This window comes from Capsicum annuum, chromosome 9, assembly GCF_002878395.1.
Source record: "Capsicum annuum cultivar UCD-10X-F1 chromosome 9, UCD10Xv1.1, whole genome shotgun sequence".
NCBI lineage: Eukaryota > Viridiplantae > Streptophyta > Magnoliopsida > Solanales > Solanaceae > Capsicum > Capsicum annuum.
Genome location: NC_061119.1, coordinates 76227865 through 76240916, shown reverse-complemented (window position 1 = coordinate 76240916; position 13052 = coordinate 76227865). Strand labels below are relative to the sequence as shown.

The following is a 13052-nucleotide window of genomic DNA, read 5'->3' as shown; positions in this document are numbered from 1 at the left end:
ATATTCCGACTGTTGTAGTGCTGACACCCAATTTTGACCTATCGATGCTCCTTTTAGGATTCTATTTTACCAAAATTATTAATTTTACGTATTATTTTGATATCAAATAAATACCAACGTGTAGTAGTCATGATTTCTAAATAGACAATTTATATTTATCAAGTAATTTTATATTTTATTTAATTTAAATATAATATTTTGTTAATATTTATCAAATTATTTTCACATATATGCACATTCACAATTTACAAATACATAGATATTGACATCTTATTATTTTTCTTGTTTTTATTATTACGTTAGTAGTACATTTATTAAAATAGCAGCCCTAATTCAATTCAATTTCTCAATCTTTTTGATTCTTAGTCATTTTTATTATTATTATTATTATTATTATTATTATTATTATTATTATTATTATTATTATTATGATTATTATTATCATAATAATATTTATAACATTTATTAAAATAGCAGTCTGACTTAATTTAATTTATTTAAATTTTAGCCTGATTTTGTCAATTGATAACAATTTTAGCCTAATTTTATTCAGTTTATTACATTCTAACCAAATGGTTTCTAATTGGACTCAATTTAAATTTTTCATCCAATTTTGATCATATTCTTAATAACTAGATTTCAGTCGTCGATCAAATTTGATCCAACGACTGAGATCACATTTCTCTTGGCCTTCCTTTTTAATCACAAGATATTTCATGATCTATTATTTTTGGTTTGAAAATTAAATTTTTTGATTTCACAAGATATTTTCGTGATCTATTATTTTTTATTTGAATATTAAATTTTTCATTATTTGATTTGTGTAGACACTTAAAACTTCTCTCTCTAAGTCTGTCATAAGTTTTTGAAAGGTATTTTCGTGATGCATTCTTTTTGGTTCTAGCTTAATTACATTGTGTAAACTTCCGTAGATCTTAATTTTCCAAATCCTATAGGCTTGCTTTTCCATATATAACATAATTAATTAATGTTAAACATCTTTTTTTTAATTAATAGCTTTAAAAATTATATACTAATTATAAATTTATGATTGAAAAAATTGTTGAAACAAGCGTAAAAGGTTTATCTCGTCAGAAAAATCAAAGTTTATATTAGGAGAATGGTGGCTTTCTTTTTACTTGCTCCAAGTTTTAGTTTTCAAATATCAGCTAAATATTGATTATAATAAATATATGAAAATTTGATCGTTTACTATTTTTAATAATATATTTAAAAATAGAAATCTAATATTTGAACTTGAAATATTAGCAAGCTCCGCCTTTGTTTGTAACTTGAAAGATTTAAAATAAGGAAAAATTATCCGGATTAGTCATTATTGGGCGTTTATTACCAGTTAAAGTCTAAATTTTAATTAATTACAATTCATAGCCCCTCTTGCCTATTAATTATTCCTAATTACAATTCATAGCTTTTCTCATGTATTTTCTCTCTTTTTCTATTTTCTATTATTCTCTTTTTTTTTCTTCCTTTTTCTGTTTTTTTCTTTTGTTTTTCTTTTCCTTTTTTTGTTGCTTTCTGTTTATTTTTTCTTTTTTTAACTTTTTTCTTTTTATTTTTATTCATTTATTTTTGTAGCCTTACAGTTACACGCTAATACAACCATAATTGTAGCTTAAATCATATTTTCTTTCTATTTTTTCATCTTTTTATATATATATTTTTTCTTTTTGCAATCTTTTTTTTTTTTTGCAAGGTTTAATCAAAGAACCATGGATTTATTATTAATATTTTGAGACGAAATGAATTTAACAGAAAGCGAACTTGAGAAGTGTGCTTGTGTGGCCTCTTTTTTTTTTTTCATTTTCTTTGATTCTTTTTTATTTTTTTGGTCATTTTTTCTCCCTTTTTATTTTCTTAGATTTTTTCGTTTGTTGTTGGATTTTATATTTTATATTTTTTTTTGTATCATATTATGTATTTTAAATATATTTATTATTTGTAGTTGAATAGTTTAGTTGTGAATATGTATAATTTATCATTCGTATTTTTGTACATAAATAAGTATATTGATTAATTGTATTTGCTTGAGACTAAAATACATAAATATGCAATTTATCTTTCAATGTAAATATATCATTGTGTTTCGTATTTCAAATTTATCATTTATATTTGTATATAAACAAGTATCATTTTGTATGCATATGGTTCAAGTTGTATAAACATGTGTCATTGATACAGATGTAACATTTGTATTTGTATAATTTATTATTTTATTTTTATTATGATGCAAATTGTATCAATAAATGTAAATACGAGTCTTCATAGAAAGAAAAATTATAATTTTTTTCTAATGTTTAAAGATACAAATGACGTTGTCAACTACAAATTCAACTACAAATAAATGAAATTACAAATACAATATACGATCAACTTATAAATACAAATATAAAATAATTCTTTAAAAATATAAATACATCGACGAAAATAGAATACAAATTGTACATAGTCACAGCTAAATACAATATGCAATAAACTTACAAATACAAATACAAAATAATTCTTTAGAAATAAAAAGACATCGACGAAAATAGAATACAAATATAATCTAAATATGCAAACACAATAAAACCATAATACAAATATAATCCAATATAATATACAGTCAATTATAAATACAAATACAAAATAATTTTAAAATACAAGTGCAAATTATATAAAATATAAATGATGGTGCGAACTAACAAATATAAATATAAGTGCGAACTATAAAATACAAATATAATGTGAACTACAACATACAAATACAAACGTGAACTTTAAAATACAAATACAAATGCAGTTATATCAACGAATACAAAAATATAAATGACGATGTGACTACAAATATGATAAATAATTATGGTATTTACGTTATCATCCATGACTTGTGCTCAAGTAGTCATATTTTTCAAAAATACAAAAAATATAAAATAGAACAAAAAAATAATAAAAAAATAAGTACAAAAAAATTTAAAAAAATTAAAGAAGAAAGGAAAAGAAGAAAGAGAAATGGAAGTTAGAGATAGAAAAAAGAAAAAAAAAGAAAAAGAAAAAAATGAAAAAAATAAAAATTGAAAAAAATAGAAAAAGAAGAAGAAAAAACAAGGAAAACATGACAAATAAAAAAATAAAAAAAAAGGAAAAAAAAGTCAAATATATCACTCTACTTTTATTAATTGGCTAACTTTATCCTTTATTAAATTATGAGGTTATTTATACCCTCACTATTAGCAAATTTATCAAATATAACCTTCAAATTAACAATTTTCAGAATCTTACCAAAATTGCCATTTAAAATTGATATCAAATATCAAGATTGTGTATCAGTAACATTTGGGATAATTCCGGCCCCGCCTGTTTTCATCTTCTTCTTTCTATTTCATTTCTTCTTCATTTTGCTTGTACTTTTCTGTTTAGTTTAGTTTTGTACTTCTTTATATTTTCTCTTTTCTCTTTTTTCCTTTTAAAAAGTTTATGTCTAAATTAATATCTTAGCTCTAAATTATATTTCCATTTTTTGTTTCTAAATTTTACTCACACGAAAAAAAAAATTATTTGCCATGAACAAACTAAGAAGGTAATAAAAAATGAAATTCACTTTCATAAATGTTTTTACTCTGCCCTTAATGTGGCAATAGTTATAACCTTGTCCCTCCATCACCAAATCACCTTCAAATCTGTTGGCACTACTCCAGCAAAAATTTCAATTGTTGCAGAAATAACCTCTCTATTTTTTCGAAGGTAGCGGTATGAACTATGTATATTTTATCCTCTCCAAATTTCACTTTTTGAGATTACACTAAGTTTGTTGTTGTTGTATTTCAGAAATTTCTATAAAAACTTCGTTTAACTGATGAAATTTCGGTGTTATTTGGATATTAAATTAATTAATTGATCGGGTTGAATAGTGGAAGCGATAATTTCAATTTTAAAGGGCAATTTTGGTAAGATTGTTAAAATTGTTAATTTGAAGGGTATATTTATAAGTTTGTTAACAATGAGGGTATAAATAACCTCATAATTTAACAAAGGGTAAAGTTGACCAATTAATAAAAGTAGAGGAATATATTTGACCCTTTTTCCAAAGAAAAAAAAATGATAGTGTTTTTGACAAGACTAAATATCTAGTGTATTTATGTTTTTGTGAATACAGATCACTAAGTAAAAGTGAATACAGTAGTTGCGAGTCGAATACAACGGCTAAATAGGGATTGTATTCATATTTTGTATGAACACATACTATCTGTAAAACTGAATACAGCGAACGTAAATTGAATAAACCGGCTATAAATGATAATTATGTAAAATATGACTATAAAAGATGAATTTTATAGCAAAATGTTGCTATTTTTAAAAGATCTCAAAATAATGATATATCAATTTATTGTTAAAATTTTCTCCGATTATTCTTTCTTTTGGCTTTATATAATTATTTTTATATGAAAACATGAAAAGTTGATGCGTTGTTAATATGATGTAGTCTCGTGATAGAAATTAGAATGATCACAGATCGATGCAAATTCGTGTTTGAATCAAACCTATTGATAAGGAATGTGGAATCATATACTTTAGTTGTATGGTGGAGGCTCAGTTTTGAACTCGAAACACATTAAGAAGCAAAAGTGAAAAGGCTATTTGTTAGGGTATTTTTTTATTTGATTATTATTATTTATTGATATTAGATGTGTTTCAAAGATAGAAATCCACTATGGTGGCTCGAATAGCTGCTGAGATTTTGGGTTCGCCAACACTGAAAAGGTTGGTTGTTTCATGCCTTTTTTTATTTTACTAGATAGGTATGCCCATGCATAGTAGAAATAAACTAATCAGTGAGAATTTTTTTTACCTTTTTTTCCAACAGGTCATCCAATATGCACATTCTAATTTTCAGGTTTTAGATTTCAATTTTGAAATTCAATAATTGTAAACTTAAATGGCAATGGTAGGTTAGTTTGCTCAAAGGTGAAGACCGAAATGGAGATACAAACCCATATACTATAACAACATAGTATAAAATGAAGATGTAGCAGTAAACGAATATCCCATTTGATTAGATCAGTTGATGGAAATGATTCCAAATGTAAATATCTCAAAATCAAAGTCATTCTCTTTTACGCGTTATTAGCTATCTTGAAATTAATTTCCAACTTCAAAAAGTAATAAAAATAACACTACAATTTTAAGATAACTAATTTCAAAATAAGTTATCCCATAAATTTTATTCTAACCAAATTAAAAAAAAAACAGTCATGAGATAAATTCATTAAAATTAATTTTAAAATTAATCCCAAAGTTAATTATCACTTTTATCCCTCCTATAACTAAGCGATTTCATTTCCTCGAGGGGGACGGGAGGGAGTATTACCACACCACTGGAACTACCACAAGTGTGCGACATTGTCATAGATAGATCAGGACCACAATTTAGTGCAGCCAAAGGCCAATATCCAAATGGCATTTGCTCAACTCCAGAACCACTACTTCATCACCACAAATTCCCCAAGAGATATTAGTTAGTAATCCCTCCGTTTCACAATAAGTGAATTTGTTAGAGCAATTTTAGTGTTTCAAAATAAGTGAATGGTTCACAATTCAAGATAAATGTTGAAATTTTTTTTTAAATCTACCCTTCATTAAATGTGCATTGGGAGTGATGTATCATGTGTCTTTGCTTTTTGAAGAGGGTAAAAATAAAAAAACATTGTCTTTACTTTTTTTTTAACAATAGAAACATCAACTACTCCAACACCCAGTGTGTACAATCATCACTGGGGCCCATGGTTCCTTTGTGTAGAATTAAGAATACACAAAAACAAGAATATTCTCTACCAAAACACCTCTAGCATAGTTCACTGAACAATGATCTTAAAACATCCCATTCGTGCACAAAATAAAACAGAAAAAGGAAAGGGACGGATAAATATGTGAATCCACAATTTAATTTAAATATCGAACAAAAATTATTGAATTCGATTGAATCCATTTTCAGACTTCTAGCTAGCTCCACCTGAACATATGATTTCATTAAGGGTATATTACAGAGTGTACTACAAAATTAGTTTTTATATAAATATATATGGGCGGAGTGACCTTATGGCTAGGGGTTCATCCGAACCCCTTTTAATAGAAAATTTAATTATTTATACATGATTAAAATTATTTTCTATGTATATATAGTTGATGCTGGAGCCCCTTCGACGTGAAAAAATTCTTTGTGCGCTCCTCCAGAGAGCTACCACTATGGTAGTAGAAACATTCGAGCCCAGCTCCTGTCAAGATTTTAGCAATAGCTTCCACGACCTCTATAGTATTTGCAAAGACCACGGTTCAAAGCACTCTAGAATCTATGTAGAAGAGTAAACACTATAGGTAAATTCATATTAGAACATCCAATTATATCTTTTGACCCAATTTCCTCTACAATAAATATAAAATGAACTCTATTCTTAACTCCAGTTTGTGACAATCTATTTACGGAGGGTGAGTGCTAGGCTTGTGGAGTTTTCAACAGCTCCAAGTGCATCATGTTAAGTTTCAGCAATTAAGAACAATGCTTAGGTAGTTGGACATGGAAGTCAAATGACAAAGTTAACTACATGAGGAAAGCTATTTACGGTCAAAAATCACCAAGGCATACATTCGCATAATTAGAAGTTAACTATTGTTACATTCATAGTGATCAAAGTTGAACAAAATAGAAAGTCTAGGACACAAAAGTGGGCTCGTACAGAGGACAATATCGCCAATGATCCATAGTAGAAAATAAATCAACTACCTTGTAATTGTTCCATCAACATCAGATATAAAATTTTTGAGTCCCATCTCTATAAATATATACGTGCATCAACCTGTGAAGTAAGCACCTTAGAGAAATTATAAGCATGGAAGCATTTGTCAAACTTACATAGAAAGAAAGATGTAAAATTTCTTGAAAGTGCTCAAACACAAAAGGGGGATGTAATGGGGCCAAGAAAGTCCCAGCATATGACCTGCTGTTTCCCCAGCATTGCGGTCGAGAATGTGAAAACAACTATATTCTTTCCCTCCTTCAGATTCAAAGTAGCCAGCTGTTCAGATGTTGGAGTGTTTAACATTATTTCCTTCTTAGAAATCTTTGGTCTTGGCGCATCCTTTTCTCTATCACCAGCTGTGTTTTTTGAACTATTTTTAGCATCAGAATTTACATCTCCATCCATGGATGGCCCAGAATTTTTCATGCTTCTTTATGGTCTCCAGCTACTACCCGATGAATTAATGGATCCGGGATCTCTTTCCGCAAAGATTCATTTGAACTCGTCAATGATTATCTTGCCTAACTTTTTAGTCCATACAAATAAACTATTTTTTTCCAGCATACAACATATAACTCCTCAGGCAATCTAAGACGAAATTAAACTTCAAGTCTTACAAGGTAAAATCACAGTACAAATTTAAAGAGTAGACAAGGCATCAAATAAGCTTCAAAATGATTTAAATAGCGCACATACTTGTATATTCTCTTACCAATTTCTGGGGTTGCTGAAACATTTTTCACCTCCTCCGAGAATTCAGCAACTTCTGTTGTCCCTAGTACAATTGGTGAATGTAAGTTCTCAGGGTTAGAACGAAAATCATTATCATGAGGCCACCTATTAGGTAAAGATCTGGCCATCCGCATAGGTTCTTTGTCCTGAACTATTGTCGGGATGTCAACATTGCTTGATACAGTTTTGAGTTTTCTTTTATCTGCAACATTTAACAGATCGCTTTGGATGGACTTGTCTAAAGTAGGACCAGAATCATAGTTTGGTAGTCGATAGTCTTCGATATCAGGAGAGCCTAAAGATGCAGGAGGGTAATCTTCTTTTTCCTTATAATCTGAAGAAGAAGACTCCGTGCATCTGTCTACAGTGTCACAACAATCATCAATATCACCAAAGACAAGGTGTTCTTCCTCTATGCTTTCTGATGAAGAAACAGTAAGTGGGACAAAACTGCCACTGGATTCATTAGGATCACTCTCACCAGGGGAGTTCACACATATTGAACTGGGGCTCGCCACCTCAGATATACATGTACCACCCATGGCATCATGATCAGCGTTAACTATACGTTCTTCACCACTCTCACCATAAATTCTTAAGCTTTCTTCACGACTATAATCTTCAACATCTTGGACAATGGACACACTAGTGGCATTCTCAGATGCTGAAAATAACACATGTTTGCCAATTTTCTTGACAGACTTCTCTCGAGTCTGGAATCTTGGACGAGAACCATCATCCTTCTCATGAGCAGGCTCACGGAAATCAAGATTTTCTAACATGTTGCCATATGCAAGAGAACTCATATCATCTTTTTTGTCATTTATTTGCAAGTCCTCTTTTTCAGCACCCTTTGACATATCTAGGGCAGAAACTGGTATGCCATAATCTTTATTGTACCTCTTGGGGGGAAGATTAGTAGACCACTTCATTTGTAACAGATCAGCTGCCATTTCGGCAAGTTTCAATGAGTCTGTCCTCATAATACTGGCATCACAGCCTTCCTCGGGAAGCCTATTTGTTTTAGTCGACTTCCTCCCAAAAACTATCCCTAAGATAAGACTTCCTCACCACTCACATTACTCTGAGTAGCTGACTTAAGAGTCAGCAGTATCATAATTACAACTATTCGATATTGTTGGCCGTTTACTACTGGTTTGCTCATCAGTATCCTCACCTGAGGATGACGAAAAAGACAGAATCCTCGTCTTCTACATCTACCTCCTTTAAAAAGAAAGTCCGTCCTCTACTATCTAAAAATATATGAAAACCGTCTTCAATGCGATTCACAGCTATATTACACGGTACCTATGTTGGTTGGAGGTAACAAGTACCGGATAGAATAGCAGAGGTGCGGGCAATAAAGTTAGAAAAAAAAAAGAAGTCAAATACTAAAGCCTCTCAACATGAATTCTGTCTTAATACATTATGAATAAAATAGTTCTCACACTGCAATACTACAACAATTCAACTAATAGCCCCTTCCACTACTATAAATGTAATGTTTCGGATAAGCCAAATTAATATCTATTAACTCCCTATACCACCAACAACAAAAACAACAATAAACATCAGATAGTATCAGACCTTGAAGGCTTGTCCATTATATATGACATTCTAAATCCACTGAATCTAGTTCCTGGATTCGCCTTTGCCTTAAAATACATATGTACGCAATGCTTCATTGTGATTCCTAACCGAAAACACCAAATTTGTGCTGTTAATACCGAATCACTTACTATTATTCTTGATGACTATTTGTTTGAAAAAGCTTTTAAGTCTTACTCTTCAATATCGAGTGGAAGTGTCAAAACTAAGAACTCTTTGGAGCTTTCTGTCATAAAAAATATTTCAACTTCTTCCACAAACATTGAGCTTGCAGGCTTGTGATCAGATAGTCTTAAAATAAGAAAGACATAACTGTTTTAATTCCCAGGTTTATACCTTTTCTTACGCAGAGTATACAGTTTCACCTTCATGATATAAAGAAATACTCATTTCAATGTCCATTGTTGGAATGAATTAACTTCTATGTACTACCAATACACTATATGAATAAACAAAAAATAACTACATGTGGTCGACCATAATAAGTGAATCTACTAACTTGGAAAATTAGGTAAGAAGAATGTTACGACAGCCTAAAATACCTTGAGTAAAAGGTCTTTTTTAATGTCAGTTTATGCAAGTAAAATCTCACTATGTGGGAAAACATTAGGTATGTTGTTATTGTTGAGTTTATGCAAGTAAAATTCCATCAAAATATACTGAAACATCGTGATCGTGACAATGTTTTGTTGGCTCCAAGAGTTTGCAAGTTGTCCATTTCAAAAAAAGAATCACTTACCAAGACGGTGATCTCTTCTTGTCCATTTCTCTTGGAGTCTCCCCAACAAATTTAACAGTGTTGATTTTATATTCGTATGTTGGTGCAAATTTAGTCACTCCTTCCTACATGGCTTCTTCAGAGTTCTTTGATTAGCTGCCGATGCAATGAATTAAGTTAAATGCATTGATAATGAAAGGAATTTTTAAATATTGAGTTCAATTTTTAACCTATTATAGTAGGTTATTACTTATGTTTTTTAAGTTACTATATCACGTTTGATACACGAGCTACCTATTAATGTAGGTACACCAAATTAGTAAGTGCACAGAACAGAACTCATACTATTAACTTAGTGATGAGCCTTAACTCGTCGTTGTTGAGAAGTTCATCCCATTATTTGTTGGCAACGAACCACCATACTTCAGCATCCAACATATTTTTTCGATAGTTTGAATTCCCAAACCAGAATATCTGACTATTTAAATTAAAGGACAAAGTATAAATAGTATGTATAAATACAACATCTCTCATTGAGAACAAAAAGTAGATTAAAGCAAATATTGAAACAAAAGTTGATCTAAATTGAACACCCAAATGAGAAAATGAAGTTAATGAGCCGACCATGAAAATGTTTGTAGAAAAGAGAATTCTGAACACTTCGCAAAGTACAAACAAACACGTGATCTGCCATATTATTTTTCAAGAATGAGTAAATTTGTTGAACATACAAAATGGAGTAATTAAAATATCAAGTTAAATACAAGGAAAAAGATGGAAAAATAACTTACTGGTGATGCAGAAACAGTATACGCAACTCCTAGTTCTTCAATCGGCGCTCTCTATCTCTCTACTATAACACTAAAAAAGCTTTACTATAATAGGAAGTGTACTTCTAGATGCTCCTGTGTATGGAGCTGAGTTAAAAATCTAGGGTTGGGACACGGAAGATGAAAGAGGGATGGGAATTCTTCTGGAACATGTATTTGGTAGATAAGATATAAAATTACCCTTAGATAAAATTAGAATGTCCAAACTGCCCCTGGTCGTCCTGCCAGTGGCTTTTCTATATAGTAGAAATATAATGATCAAGTGTATGTTTTGCACGTGTACTTTATGTCAAACCGCTAATTAATATAAAATATTATCAAAAATAGTAATTGACTTTAAATAAAATAGATTTCTTTTTGTACTTCATGTTAAGCCGTCAATTAATATAAAATATTATTAAAAATAGCAATTTCATATGCTAAAATACAACAACAACAAAAATAATAATAATATATTCAGTGTAATTTTATAAAGAGAGTTTGAAAAGGATAGTGTGTACGTTAATCTAACTTTTTTCTTATAGAGGAGGAGAGATTATTTTGAAACAAAGAGACTTGATTTCTTCTTCACTTTACGGCATAATTTTGCATTTCAACTATATATTTTCCTAATACTTCTTATCATATATTTTCTCATATCATATATTTTAAAACTTCTTAATAATAGAGATCCTTAAATAGTGTAGAACAGAATTACTTTTGAACATACTAAGCACTCTCTCTCAATTATTCTCTCTTGATGCCTCCTAAATTCATTTTTTTTCTCCTAGAATTGATTGTATTCCGACATTTAACAAACAATATCTTTTATTTTTTAACCGTGAGCAAGTTTGTACAAATCCTTAGGACCCCTTGCCTCACATACGTACATGCAGAGGAACATCCATGAAACCTAAAAAGTTATCCATTCAATCTGCTAATATTATATGTCAAAAAACAAGTGTTCATCGGATAAGCTAATTCTTTGAGAATCATATCAAAGCACAAGAACTATCCTCCTGCAAGTAAAGCACGACAAGCATATCTATCCGACGATAATGACAAAGAATAAGAAAGAAACAAAACTAAAAAACATAGGAAAAGTATAAAAATAATGACCTAAAATTACGAACACACGTCCAAAAGAAGAGAATAAATAGCAATAAATCTGGACACACGTCCAAAAGAAGAGAGTAAATAGTAATAAATCTTACCTTTGTTCAACTATTTCAGATTATACTATTTATTCAACCCCATCGGTCATAGAATTAAAAGGGATCTCCAAACTTCTCAAAATAAAATCCCTAAAGATTACGCAAACAGGAGCAACAAAACCAACCAAAAAAGTATTCTTGAATATAAAATTTTAATGTACATATAATCTAAAATTAAGAAACATATGCCATGTGAATATAATTAAAGAGGTAACCTGCCAAACTATAACGTAACTTTCTATCTTCTTTTTTTTCCCTAAATAATTTACCATTAATAGAATTTGATTTCAATTCCAAATAAACTAAATCATATGTACGGTTGTTTAATATTAGGATTTTAGTTAAGATTCCTAAATATTAGAAGTTTAGTACATTATTTAATTTTTTTTAAATGATATAGTCTTTTTAAAATTTTGAACTTCTACACTTAATTTTCATTGAAATTTAATCATTATTTAAAATTATTTTCTCCTTAAATAATCTGTGTATTATTATTACATGGAAAGTTATAGCATGGGAAATTTATCTCACAAACCAAATAGGAGATCAAGTTGGGAAAAGTCACTAAAATAATTTATTTTTAAAGGTGAAAAGATGATTTAATCTAAAGCGGGGTATTTTAATAAAGAAAAAAAAGTTCAAATCACTTTTCTAAGGGTTTTCACACTTTTAATATATTATAGATATAGATGTATATGTATTCAATTACTTTATACTATTACTAGTTATATTATAAATAAATACTTCTTTTGTTTTTAAATAGTTGACACTCTTTTTAAAAATATTTATTTCAGTTTAGTTGTCCTTTTTATGAAATTAAAAGGACTTTATTATGTTATTTTAACACTGTTCTTAACTTAAATGACTAAATAAATTGTATATACTCAAATTTATATTTTCAAAGCATAATTAATAAGGCTAATTTAATAAATAATTTTTTAATAAGTTTTTTTAATTTCATAAATGGAGGGACTAAATTGAAACAAATATTAAATGATAAAATTGTGGGCAACGAAATTTTATTAAATTGAAATCCGTACGAAATTCAGATTATGTTAACTTAGAAATAGATTAGTCCCAAATAAATATTGTGGATTAATATAATTGGATTAATTATTTAAGTCCAAACATATATGGACTTAATTAATGTTTAATTTTTATTGAGATAGCCTATTGATTT

At 29.1% G+C, this 13052-nt stretch overlaps 1 protein-coding gene across 1 annotated transcript; it reads right to left on the bottom strand.

Moving 5' to 3' along the window:
- Window positions 1-6989: 6989 nt before the first annotated feature.
- Window positions 6990-10884, bottom strand: LOC107842615 (phosphatidate phosphatase PAH2; the record flags this gene model as incomplete). Its single annotated transcript, XM_016686554.2, is given in 3 exon segments — window positions 6990-7147; window positions 7504-9422; window positions 10641-10884. Coding segments are annotated over 2 exon segments (1161 nt in total), but the record flags the coding sequence as incomplete, so codon positions are not given.
- Window positions 10885-13052: the final 2168 nt, after the last annotated feature.